The sequence below is a fragment of the Gracilinanus agilis genome, chromosome 6 (assembly GCF_016433145.1).
Source record: "Gracilinanus agilis isolate LMUSP501 chromosome 6, AgileGrace, whole genome shotgun sequence".
Taxonomy (NCBI): domain Eukaryota; kingdom Metazoa; phylum Chordata; class Mammalia; order Didelphimorphia; family Didelphidae; genus Gracilinanus; species Gracilinanus agilis.
The window spans coordinates 56,695,739-56,708,327 of record NC_058135.1 but is presented as its reverse complement, the minus strand read 5'-3'; the positions used below and the strand labels follow the sequence as shown (position 1 = coordinate 56,708,327).

Here is a 12,589-nt window from a genome sequence, read left to right as displayed (position 1 = left end):
CCATTATTAAATAGTATTTATCATTTATGGAAAAAATAAGTGACTACATGTCTTATTGACCTAAGTAAGACAGAATCAATTCCCTTCCTCTCTTCCTGGCCTCCCAAGCCTTAATATTCATTGTCCTGTGGTTCTGAGCATGCAGCATGTTTGACTGATCCTCAGTACAGCCACTAAACTAAATCCAGATAAATAGAGTAAAGATGTATTCTTTCTTCTTCAGGTTATAATCCTTGACTGAGCTGTATCTATTTTAATGCTGAAAATTCTCTTTTCAGATGCTGTCTTTGCATTTCAATTACGTAACCCAGTACACAATGGACATGCTCTCTTGATGCAAGATACTCATAAGCAGCTCTTGGAAAGGGGCTACCGGCGCCCAGTTCTCCTCCTGCATCCACTTGGTGGCTGGACAAAAGATGATGATGTTCCTTTGGCATGGCGGATGAAGCAGCATGCAGCAGTGTTGGAAGAGGGAATCCTGAATCCTGAAAACACAGTAGTGGCCATCTTTCCATCACCCATGATGTATGCTGGACCAACTGAGGTAAGCTTGTTTCCAAGAATTTGGAATAAGCAGCTTAAAAGAAGCTAATCCTAATAAATCTTGTTCCCACCTATGAGCATTCCTACTGGTCATGCTCTAGATTGATATCTATTAGTCTCAGAACCACTAAAGGGGACCAGGTGCATGAGCATTTGAACTCCTATAATGAAAGCTTCTTCTTTTCCTTTTCCCCTATTCCCAGAATTCCTGGTATCTATTTTCCTTAGAAAAATTAGCTCCCTCAGAAGAGGAGTCAGGGAGACTGTCCTTTTGGCTCCTAGGCTATCAGCAGCCTTTATTGGAATAGTCAGAAAGAGAATATTTTGTCCTTAAAAAGAAAAAATAGAGAAGTTGGAGACAGGTTATGGAGAATCAAAAGTGGAAAAGGCATTTGTAGCTCTGGTGTACCATCTGTACTTGTTATTTTCTGCTTTTTGGTCCATCGACCTCTTAAAAATGTAGGTAAGAAGATTATGGGGACCAGTCTGAGGAGTGGTGACCCTATGGAACCTCTTTTGGGATTTCTCTTACTTTGCAGATCTTTAAAAAAGTCTCATTCCAATAGGCTGCTTTTAATTTGGAGGCTATCGAGTATGTGTTAGTAAATCAATTGTTTATCTTAATCCTTCAGCTGTCAGTGGTTCATTATACCTGAGTTGGAATCTCTTCTTAGAAAGCTGCATTTCTTGTTTGTTTTTTAAGGAAGTTTTCAGTGCTGTATTAAGCTTCCTTTCAAAGGATTCACTGTAGCAGGTTACATCTTTGTGGTCTCAGTTGATTAAGTGCAGGAAATTGAAGTTTTTTGGTATTTATTGTAACCAGTAATCAATACCATTGAAATGCAGATCTAGAGGCTTCTCTGCTCTCATGTATTTGCTAAGTTTATATAGATTTACTTTATAATTGTGAGGATAAGGATGGTTGATATCAAATGAAGAATAAAATAGGGAGATGAAGGCTTGCCAAAAGTGTTTGTTGTGGAAGAAGAGATTGGACTAACAATTAGTATAGGAAAATCTTAAGTGGATGAAATATGCCTGTTGTGGCTGAATGATCAGACAGTTGAATAAATACATTATTAGCTCCCTGTAGGACAGGTAAGGCAGATAGACAAAGAATGGGTACCAAAGGAGAAAGCGAATGGACTGGTTAGCATTTGAGAAACTGCTTAGTGTTTTAGTGTTTTTAACTGTCCTGAGCTGCTTCCTGGTGATGTACTTGGGAAAACAGTGCAGATCTCTAAGCAGGCGTGTCAAACCCAAATAGAAAAGGAGGCCGCTAAAGCCCACATAAGGATCCCTATGGGCCGCCTATTGACTTAGTTTTAAAATGCAATGCTATCTCTTTTAATATTTAGTTAAATATTTCCCAGTTACATTTGGACAGCACATAGGAGTGTATGATTTGGGTGTTTGATCTCTCTCCTCTAAAGAATCCAAATTGTGAATGACCCAGAGGGAAATCATGATGGATGAGAGTAATATGCATCACATTTCCCCTGGCGACCCACCTGCCTGTCCCCAAGAAGTGACATAAATGGCAACCTTGAAGGACATAGGAATAGGAAAGGGCTGTGCCAGTTGAAGCAGAGCTGGGGAGAGCACACAGACTGTTTGAGTGCCGCCCTGGTTCCTGCCATGTCAGAAGAGCCAGAGGAAACTGGAGGCTCTTTGGTTTAGGGCAGTGATGGGCAAACTTTTTAAAGAGGGGGCCAAAAAAAAGAAAATGCTCATCTGTCTGTCTGTTTCTAAGGCAACTCTTTTAAAGTTTCATTGTATTGTATCCTACTCATGTATTTGTCAGATTAGGAATAATGTCCCAGCCAGAACATTTCAGGGGGCCGCAGTTTGCCCATCACTGGTATAGGGCATGGTCTGTGGGAGAGCACGGGTGAGGATCTGTTGGGCTGAGAAGGTGCTCTGGTCAATGGATTGTCTACATTGATGAGAGCCATGAACAGTTGAAGTAAAAATAAAAAAATAAAATTTTTGCTTTTCCTTATTGTCCTTTAATTCTGCTAACACCATTGAGTGAGGCCCCAAGGCCTTTGAAGGATATATATTCTAAAGATTGGGGATAAAGGAAACCTAGAACCCTCCATTAAGGAAGAGAGGAGGAGGAGAAAGAATTGGGAGAACAACCTAAGGCAGTGATGGGGGCAACCTTTTGAGCTTGGTATGTCAAAATTCATCAAAAAACCAAGCATATGGGTAGCTCAGTGGATTGAGAGCCAGGCCTAGAGACGGGAGGTCCTAGGTTCAAATCTGGCCTCAGACACTTCCCAGCTGTGTGACCCTGGGCAAGTCACTTGACCCCCATTGCCTACCCTTACCACTCTTCCACCTATAAGTCAATACACAGAAGTTAAGGGTTTAAAAAAAAAAAATTAAAAAAAAAAAAAACAAAAAACCAAGCATAACTCGGGTGGTGTGTCACTTCGAGAAAAAAGCCATAATTTCACAATATTTATAGTTTAACAAAAATGTATAATTGTAATATGTAACTGTATTTAATAAACCAAAATAGGTAAATTAATATAGGTAGAATTGTTAGCTATAGTGCACAGAGCATCTACACTACACTATAGCAAATGTTTCATCCTCGGCATTCGGCCCCATACTTCTCTGTACATGGCTGCATGTCACTGAAAATGGCTACGTGTGTCATTGTCACCGACCTAAGGAAAAAGGATGAGAATGGGCATCTGTCCTGAGCATGCCTTCTTTTCCTTCTTCTCTTTCCTTTACCTTCTTTATCCTTCTTCTACCTTTGCAACACCAGCAAAAAAACCAGAAAACTCTTCTACTTATTTCTTATTTGTTGAGACTTCTCTCAACCATTGAGGTGATTTAAACATTTGACTTTTATAAGGTTCAATGACTTCACCTCCCCAAGATGTAACCCCGTCTTCTTTTTTTTCTTAAACCCTTACTTTGTGTCTTAGTGACAACTCTGAGACAGTGGACAAAGGCTAGGCAAATGGAGTTAAGGGACCAACCCAGGGTCACAAGCCAGGAAGTGTCTGAGGCCAGATTTGAACCCAAGTCCTCCTGACTCCAGGCCTGGTGCTCTATCCACTGTATCACTTAGATGCCCCAGTGTTACTGCATCTTCACAAAGGGGACTGTTAATCGACCACATCGAGGTTGGTGCTGATTCTGGGTCTTCACAAAAAGATTTATTTCTGGAATCTTTCCCAGGTATTTTAAATCTTCCTGTAAATGTCTCAGAGTAGGGTTCAGATCTGGTCTCAGACACTTCCTAGCTGTGTGACCCTGGACAAGTCATTTAATGCCCATTATCTAGCCCTTATCTATGTCCCTATTCTAAGAAGATTAAAAAAAGTCTTGGAGTAAGGACATGAATTGTGCCCCAGGCAATTCAGAATCCTTTCAGAGAGAAACTAGTTTAGCCCTTGAGAGGTGGCAGGCCAGAACAGACATCTATTTCCTTGTCTATGTGTTCTTCTGGAGTTCTTTCAGGCATCCCACAAACCTTCCCCTAGGAGTAGCCCACTTGCAGTTCTTTTTTTTTTTACTTCCTTGGTTTCTTTCCCAGTACAAATAGAGGATTGAGAAGTAGCATAAAGCCAAAGGGATGCACCGGGCACCTAGATATGAAGGAATAGCGCCATTGCAGGGTCATAGGCTTGGAGCTAGGAGGAATCCTAGAATTTGTTGTTCTTATTGTCCAGAGAGAAACTGAGACCCAGTAAGGTCCCGAAGTGACTTTCCCAAGATTACACAACTAGTCAGTTAAGTGGCAAAAATGAATCCAGCAGGGTTCTTTCTGCCTTCCCACAGCTATACTTATTGGCTCTTATATCCCCACTAGAGTCCCTATTGGAGAGAAGAGGAGAGGGAGATGGATTTTATTTTAAAGGATGCCCAATCTAGTGTCCATTTTCAAAATGCTTTTCCTAACTTGAAGATTTAGATTACTTTAAATACAAAGAAAAATCTGTTGAATCATTTCTAATAGAATGACGTAAAATTTCTTTTTGGTGAAAAACATAAAAGTGTTTTAAGAAAAAAAAGTACTGAGGCCAACATACTTAATGGTGGCAATTGTATACATTTTTCAGTGGAAAAATGGAGCTGGTGACTAAATGAGTTCTGCTCTTGCTTTGAAGTTTGGCAGTCATTTTTTAGCCACCTGCTTATATTCAAGTATAGTTTGAGAAGCATGTACCACCAAATCGAGTGGCTTGTAAATGATAGCCATTTCTTTTCTCCAAGGGTGTCTCCACTCTGTGTGTATTTCAAGTCCATCTTATCCACAGCCTTAAGTAAAGGGTTTGTTTTGTAAAATAAAAAACAGCTATATAATTTATGCAGCTTTTCCAGTGACATCAGGAAAAAGGCTGCCAATAATGTTTTTCTGCCAGCTAATAAAAAAGCTCCAACAAGGACTCTTCCTTTAATCATTTTCTGTAGGTCATTTAGAAGACATTGGTACCAGATTTATTTCTGTAACACAAATGATTTACAGAACAGCAAACAGCTGTTAAGCCTGTTTAGTTATCAACAGGATGTCCATGGTTTTCCAGTCTGTAAAGATTTAATGGGCATGTTTCTTAAGTTCTAGTTTAGTTCTCTCTCCTCCTGCCCTGTTTTTTTTTTTTTTTTATACTTCTCTAACAGTAAAGAGGTATATACTGTACATACATTTCTGTGTATTTTTTTAATGGACCATTACCAACTATGCCAGAAATTCCATCTGTCACTTCAGCAAATAGCTCTAGAAAAATGAACTCATTTCTTAAGAAAACAAACAGTGCCTGGGTAGGATGTACCAGGGAATATGGATACTTGGAGTTTGTCTGGAATTTCTCATTTTATTCCCTAGTTGTAAGTTACAAGTTAGGCTTCATAACATAAAGCGGGGCAGCATGGCTAAAGGAGTCAGGAGGACCCTGTGTAAGTCCTGCCCCTGACATATGTTAGCCGTGGAAGTCACTTAATGTGTCCCCAGACAAGAAAAAGGAAACTGCCTAAGAGTTGTTGCTATTGGGAGAGGGTACTTCCTTGCTGGTCACCCCCTATATACCAATGGGATTACAGGTTTGAAACCCCCTCCCCCCCCAAAATCATGAAACTTAAATGATCCTTTAAGAATATACCAATTAAAACATGAAATTTGACAAGCTTAGTTGTTAGAGATTGGGTGGGAATAAGAGAAGTTTCTTCTTTAGGATTAGAATTATCAGTAATTATGAAAACCCAATAACCCCAAACAAGTTATTTTAGTTGTTATCTTTGAGCCATGGCTGATGCTTTTGGAGTATTCATTTATAAATATGTATTTAAATAAATATAAATATTTAACAGGTATATGGCATTTAGCCACCATCAGTTATATTTGACAAATGGAATTTCCTACATAGTTCTTGGATAACCTATTAAAAATTAAGTACAAGAAAAAAAATGCTAGCATTTATAGTAAACTTTTAAAGTGCTTTACAAATAATAGGTCACTGGATTCTCACAAAAACCGTGGGAGGAAGGTGCTATTATTAATCTCCATTTTGCAGATGAGGAAACTGAGGGAGACAGGTTAGGTGACTTGCCTTAGGGTTTATATAACTAGTAAATGCCAGAGATCAAATTTGAACTTGAGCCTTTCAGACTCCAGGCCTTAGCACTAGTGACCACCTAACTGCAAAATGCTTCTTGCATAGTGCATATTTGAAGAGTCCAGAAAGTGAGATGGGGAAATCTATAGGATCAAAGAGTTAGAAGGGGACCCTTGAGGTTCTGTTATGTCTGCCTCATTATACAGTTTAGTAAGCCCAGAAAATTGGTGGTTTGGCCAGCGTCATAGAAGGTAGAATGAGTCAGAGCTATGATTTGAGGCGGAAGACCTTTGATTCTAAAAGTCCAGTGCTTTTTCCTTTTGTTCCTCAAAGATTGTCATGACATGGATGCATGCCATTGTGATAATTTGATTAGAATCTACATAAAACATCAGTCTCAGCTACTTAGGGTGATGGCCCCAGAGAAGTTATTTTAATATCTCCACATGTTCATTCTTAAATGAATCTTAAGTCTCATCACAGATTTTTCTTGGAAAGTTGGATAATTATATCTTTGATTTACCTTTCCCTAGGGATTTTCTTATGTAGCTCAATTGCAAATGTTCAGGATCTCATTGATTTTTATTGAAAGGGGGCAAACCAAATTACTTTTTGCAATTAGCTTTAAAGTCAATAGTCTGGATTCTGAAACATCGGAGTATTTTTTTTAATGTCTTTTAGAAGTTGGTAAGATATAAGATAGGTTATGTTTATAATTTTAACAGATTACAAAAATTTTTTTTTTACTTTTGAAGCTGAGGGATTGTAAAGAGCGGAGGCTTTTGAGGAACACATTAAGGGATCAGGAAGAGGATGAGGAAATAGGGAGGAAACTGTTTGGGAGGACAACAGGGAGAGTTTAATGAGAGTAAGCTAAGGAATGAGAAAATATCTGTTTCATTACAGAGTTTTCTAACCTGGGGACCATGAAATTACTTTTTAAGATATTCTTATAACTCTGTTTTGGCATAAGTGATTGTGTTTTATTTTATGTAGAACATCATCCTAAGAAGGGGTACATAAGTTTCACCAAATGTCCATAGGGATGTACAACACACAGAAAGGTTAGGAATTCTGATCTAGTAGGTAGAATTAATCAGTAATCTTAGAAGGTTTAGAGGGAACAAGGAGGATGAAGTCTGAGCAAAAAGTTCTGGGGTTGGCACTTAGGAGGTCTTTGGTGCTCTATGGGAGAGCAGATTCACTAGAGTAGTTGGGAAATAGACAACTATTCTATCAAACTTAACAATGAAGAGGAGGCCCATTAACTAGAGGGGATAGAAGGCTAATGGGAAAATTTTATTTGTTTTTAGACTTTGGAAGACCAGAGCATGTAGGTAGTTACAGAGTATAGTGAATTCTTTGCTCCCTAGGCACTATTTTACTTCTGAGCCTGGGTTTCCCTGTCTTGCTCAGGCTGGAAATGCAGTTACTCACAGTTCTGGTCTCATTATTGTTCAGGCATGGGAAATTTAACCTGCCTTGACTTCTTGAATACTTTAAATGACACATTAGAACCCTTAAATTGTATTCTCTTTAATTTTCTTGAAAGCAAAGGTGAAGGGTTACTGGATCTAATCAAGGTGAAGCAGCCCTTGTCATCTGTGACTGTTATACAAACGTGTTCATTAATCTTTGCAGTACCTCTCGTGAGGTCACTGTCTTTTATTTTCCATGGCGGGAAGCAAATTGGAAAGTAATTGTTGCTTAGTGAATTGGTTGCAGAGCTTACAGAATAAAAGCCACCTGCACCCTTTCTACTTTGGCTTATTCTCCTCCTTGATCATTTTAAGCTCCTTAAAGATATCAGAGATAACTACTGTTTGCAATAGATTGACTTGTAGTGTCAACTATGTGCTAAGCCCTGTGCCAAGTGATGGAGATACAAAAGAGAGTCTTCATTTTCAAGAAGATCATGATCTAATGAAGTTGATCATGGATGGGTATAGTTTCAGAAAGAAGGCAGTGAGATTAAGGAGGATACTGGGAAGGCTTCTTGTTGGTGCTGGTGGAGCTAAAGCTTGAGATACATCTCATGCTGACAAGACAGACATCTTTCCAGTGGCCAGCTTAATTAGTGTCTGCCCAGTTAGGAATGGAAGGATTCATTCTGGAATTTTACAGATCAGTGTCGCCAGCACTGTTCTGAGCTTTGCTGGCAGAGAAGAGATTTTTTGACCCCCCTCTGTATGTTGTTAGCTTTATTTTGTGGGGTGAGAGTTTCCTGCCCCAACATACAAAAAAGTAAGAAGGAAAGAGTTATTTGAGAGTGAAGATGGGAAAGGTTAACAAAAAGAGAGGTGCAATTAGTATGTTCCTGCATGTTTTCCATGGATTCTTAAGTGGCTATTTTGAGGCCACCTTTGAGGTTTAAAATATTAATCCTCATATTTTTTATTTTCATTAATAACAAAAGTATTGTATATGTATGGATATGAAGTCTCTTGGCTGGGTGTTGTGGTTGGCTTTTTAAATTTCTTAGGAACTACATTTTAAAGGAGACTTGAACACTTTACAAATTTTCATTTCAGTCATTATTGAGCACAGATTTAAGAAAGCAAATTCTTAGGCAAGAGTAGGAAGGAGATGAAAGGTGGGACAAGAATTATGTAGAATTCTTCACTCAGTAGAGGGATTAGTTCTCAGTCTGGGGTTAAGGTCACCTTAAAGAGGAGTCAGATCAAAGACAGAGGGAAAATATATATTGGGACAGACAGTGGGTTCCCCTTTATTTACATGGTAGCTGTAGTGTTCACCAGAAGACTTTACATAATTATTCTATGTCTTCACAATATGGAAAGCACACATAAAAAGCTTGATTCTCCCAGTGTCTGCATTCAGTCCTAGATATAAGTCTCTTTGTCCCAGGATAGCAGGAAAAGGATTTTTTTCAACTAGTAGATCTTCCTCCTTTAATTCTCTATTTTGGCTCACTTAATGCTGTAACCAAATAGATAAATGTTTTAGATAGAGCATCTAATCTGTACTGTATTAATACTTAGGGTTAAAACATGTTGTTTACATGAAAATTTTTTTATTGCTTTTACTGTTTTTTTTTTTTTTGGCAGCCACCTCCCTAGGCACCATGTCATTTTTTTTTTTTCAGAGAATGAATGTTTTGCTTTAGGCTGGAACCTGGAATGTGATTGCAAAAGCCTCTCCTTCCGGCAATGAAATGTATTCATGTTTCATTGCAGTCTAATAAAATACAAAAGAGAAGAGGAAAAATAAAACACTTTTAGAGAACCTTTCAAGTTATGTCAGAGAATTGTGGAAAGTTTGTTCAAAGTTTAGACATTCCTCAGTTTCTCTTCCATCCCATATACTTGAATACATTGTAGGGTTCAGCTGTCCTGCCACCTTCACTTTCTTTGGAAGAAGTTGGTGACCCAGTTCAGATCTTGAGACACAATTTAAGAAGTTAATAATCTTCTAGGTTTATTTAATGTACTTTAGATACATACTATACCTGATTTTAGTAGGATTCTTGGCCCTATAAAATACTACAGGTGAGAAAAGAACTGTTGACCAACAGAAGGTGATTTTACTTTGGCCCCTCTGGTTAGAAAACTAGTGTATTGGGAAGAATGGCATAGAGAAGTAGGTTCCCATTTATTGGTTTATGCCAATCAATCAATTGGTTTGTATTTGATTCTTTTTTTTTAAACATTTATTAATATTCGTTTTTAACATGGTTACATGATTCATGCTCCTCCTTTCCCCTTCACCCCCTGCTCTCCCCCCACCCATGGCCAATGCACATTTCCACTGGTTTTAACATGTGTCCTTGTTCATGACCTATTTCCAAATTGTTGATAGTTGCATTGGTGTGGTAGTTTCGAGTCTACATCCCCAATCATGTCCGCCTCAACCCATGCGTTCAAGCAGTTGTTTTCTTTGCATTTGATTCTTTAAAGGCACTTTAAGCAGGAAATAATTGTAAACAGTGCTATTAATAGTATACTAAATTCTTCTGAGAGGTTCATACCACATTGTTTTTGATGGAAGAGATACATGGAATAAAAAGCATTGAGAATCACTGGTATATAGAGAATAAAGCTGTTCTTGAGGCCACTAAATCATGTCTCTGACACAGTGTGACCCTGGGCAAGTGCCTTTGCCAACTCCGTACGTTGCAGACAAGGTGTCAGCCTGCACTTGGAAGAGGGTTTTTTTCACATATAGATAAAGTGCATACAATCCTGTCTTCCCTTGCCTTTCCCCCTTGAGTACAGGGATTTTCACTTTTTGTATCCTTAATCTCTGCAGCTGCCTATTGACTTCGTTTTCAAATGTACTGCTATCTTTAACCAGATTTTAATATTTTATTCTTTTTCCTCAATTGCACTTAAATCTGCTTTGGGTGGCATTCAGAGTATTTTGTTTATGAGTGCTGCATGTGTTTTCCTCTCTTCTACAATGATGGAGGGAGTACCCACCCCGAAAAATTACAGATTATTAAAATATTGAAGGATATTGGTGGTTTCAGAGAATCCATTTGCGTTTATTTTCCATTGGGCAAGGAAAGTCTGTAAAGTGGAAACAGAGTTATCCAACTTGTCTCTCTTCTTGTCTCTAGGTCCAGTGGCACTGCAGGTCACGAATGGTTGCAGGAGCTAATTTTTACATTGTCGGAAGAGATCCTGCTGGCATACCTCACCCAGAGACCGGGAAGGATCTTTATGAGCCAACGCATGGGGCCAAAGTGTTGACGATGGCCCCTGGCTTAATAACCTTGGAAATTGTTCCATTTCGTGTAGCAGCTTACAATAAGAAAAAGAAACGTATGGACTATTATGATTCTCAAAAGTAAGTTTTAAAATCTGCATATTCTACCTCTTCTTTCTATTCTGGAGGGCCTTTATTCTGATGGCCGTGCAATACATTAGCCTATTTTTCTCTGTAGCCCAGCTGGTCACAGCTCTTGTGGATCCATTACAGAATAGAGGTCAACCATGAATCTAATCTCAGAACTTTAATCCTTTATTTCTTCTTATATTTCTTCTGCATTTGCTAGGTCCTAGGGAAATAGTTGTAGGTTACTTGAGCCTTAAAATGAACTGTTTGCCCATTTTTCCAAGGTGTGGGCTAGTTTTTGCTTGGAAAGTAGGAAAGGCTCAACATTTTTAAAATGTATTTTCTGTCTAGTAGCATGCTATAACAGACAGACTTCTGGGCTGAGAACTAGAAAAATCTAGGTTCAAATTATGATGACACTAGTTGTGTGACCCCAAGTAAGTCACTTAATCTCAAGTAACTCCTTAGAATAACCACAGACTGGTTGAATCTATATGAGATTTTAAGTTCCTTGAGGACGGAGATTGCCTTTTGCTTTTTTTTGTTTCCACAGCACTTTGCACAGTCCCTGACACATAGTAGGTACTTAATAAATATTGATTGATTATTATGGAGAGTGCCCATGTTGAGAAAAGTTATAGCTCTCTGGATTATTCCAGTGGCTTTTGTTGGAATGGAGCTCCTGGTAGGAAGTTTAAATAGAGAAGTTCTTGGTTTTATTTATTTATTTTTTTTTGGGAAACTGGACTGTCTTTTTTCACCTTTCCAACTGCATGTGTCACATAAGGAGACCTCATCTGAGAGGGATGGCCATCAAGAGTTCCATATGGCACTAGCGAGAGGCATAGCCCCTTCCTCTCTAGACCTCTTTTCCCTCATTTATACTTGGGATTGACACAAATTTTAGAGGAACAGTAGTTGATGATTTAAAAAACCAAACATTTTAAAAATGTTTCCTCTTATGGCTTTAAAAAACTCATTTGCATTTGTAATAAAGACTTGTTGGCTAACTGGTAATTCTCAATAAAAGCCATAACTTTTATTCAACTGGAGGGAAAAGAAGAAATGGAAGTGGTTTTGTTTTTTAATTCTTCCCAAAGGAGGTGCTGATATCCCCATTTTACAGATGCGAAAGCATGCTGAGCTAGGTTAAGCAACTTAAAAACCAACTGTCTGTAACCCAAATTCTCAGTGTCTTTCTTACTTATTACTTTTTCTCATTCTTCTTTGAGTCAGGAGAAGAAATCCTTAAAAACCCTAGCTTTTTTTTTTTTTTAGCAAATCCTATTGTATTCCATATGTTTTGTTACAATCATATGCAGAACTTCAGAATTCATGTGTGTATAGGTGACTAATGTGTTAGAAATGCTCTTGATAACATTCGTGTTTTCCTTAAATCTGCCTAATATTGCTTTAAAGCAGCTTCTCTTTTAATCATTCAAAAGATAAATAATTACATCAGCTCTCATAAGATTTTCCAAAGATGAATTCTACATTAGTTACATGAGTGCTCATTTTCTTGGAAAAAATTTTTTTTGGTACCAAATCTTAATAAGTTGTGACTTGGGAAGCTTTAAACCCTTCTTAGTTGCCTAACTTTTTATATTTACATGTTCAAATAGAATTAAGTTGATGGGACTGTGTTGGAAAGTGATTAAAATTTTGTGGTA

General features: G+C 38.2%; 1 protein-coding gene across 1 annotated transcript in view; it reads left to right on the top strand.

The window, feature by feature from the left end:
• PAPSS1 (3'-phosphoadenosine 5'-phosphosulfate synthase 1) overlaps window positions 1-12,589 on the top strand; it is a 126,336-nt gene that overhangs the window by 88,655 nt on the left and 25,092 nt on the right. Inside the window, exons 10-11 of the mRNA XM_044682203.1 lie at window positions 279-547; window positions 10,702-10,931. Coding sequence (XP_044538138.1) covers window positions 279-547; window positions 10,702-10,931 — 499 coding nt within the window. The remainder of the gene's footprint in view (window positions 1-278; window positions 548-10,701; window positions 10,932-12,589) is intronic.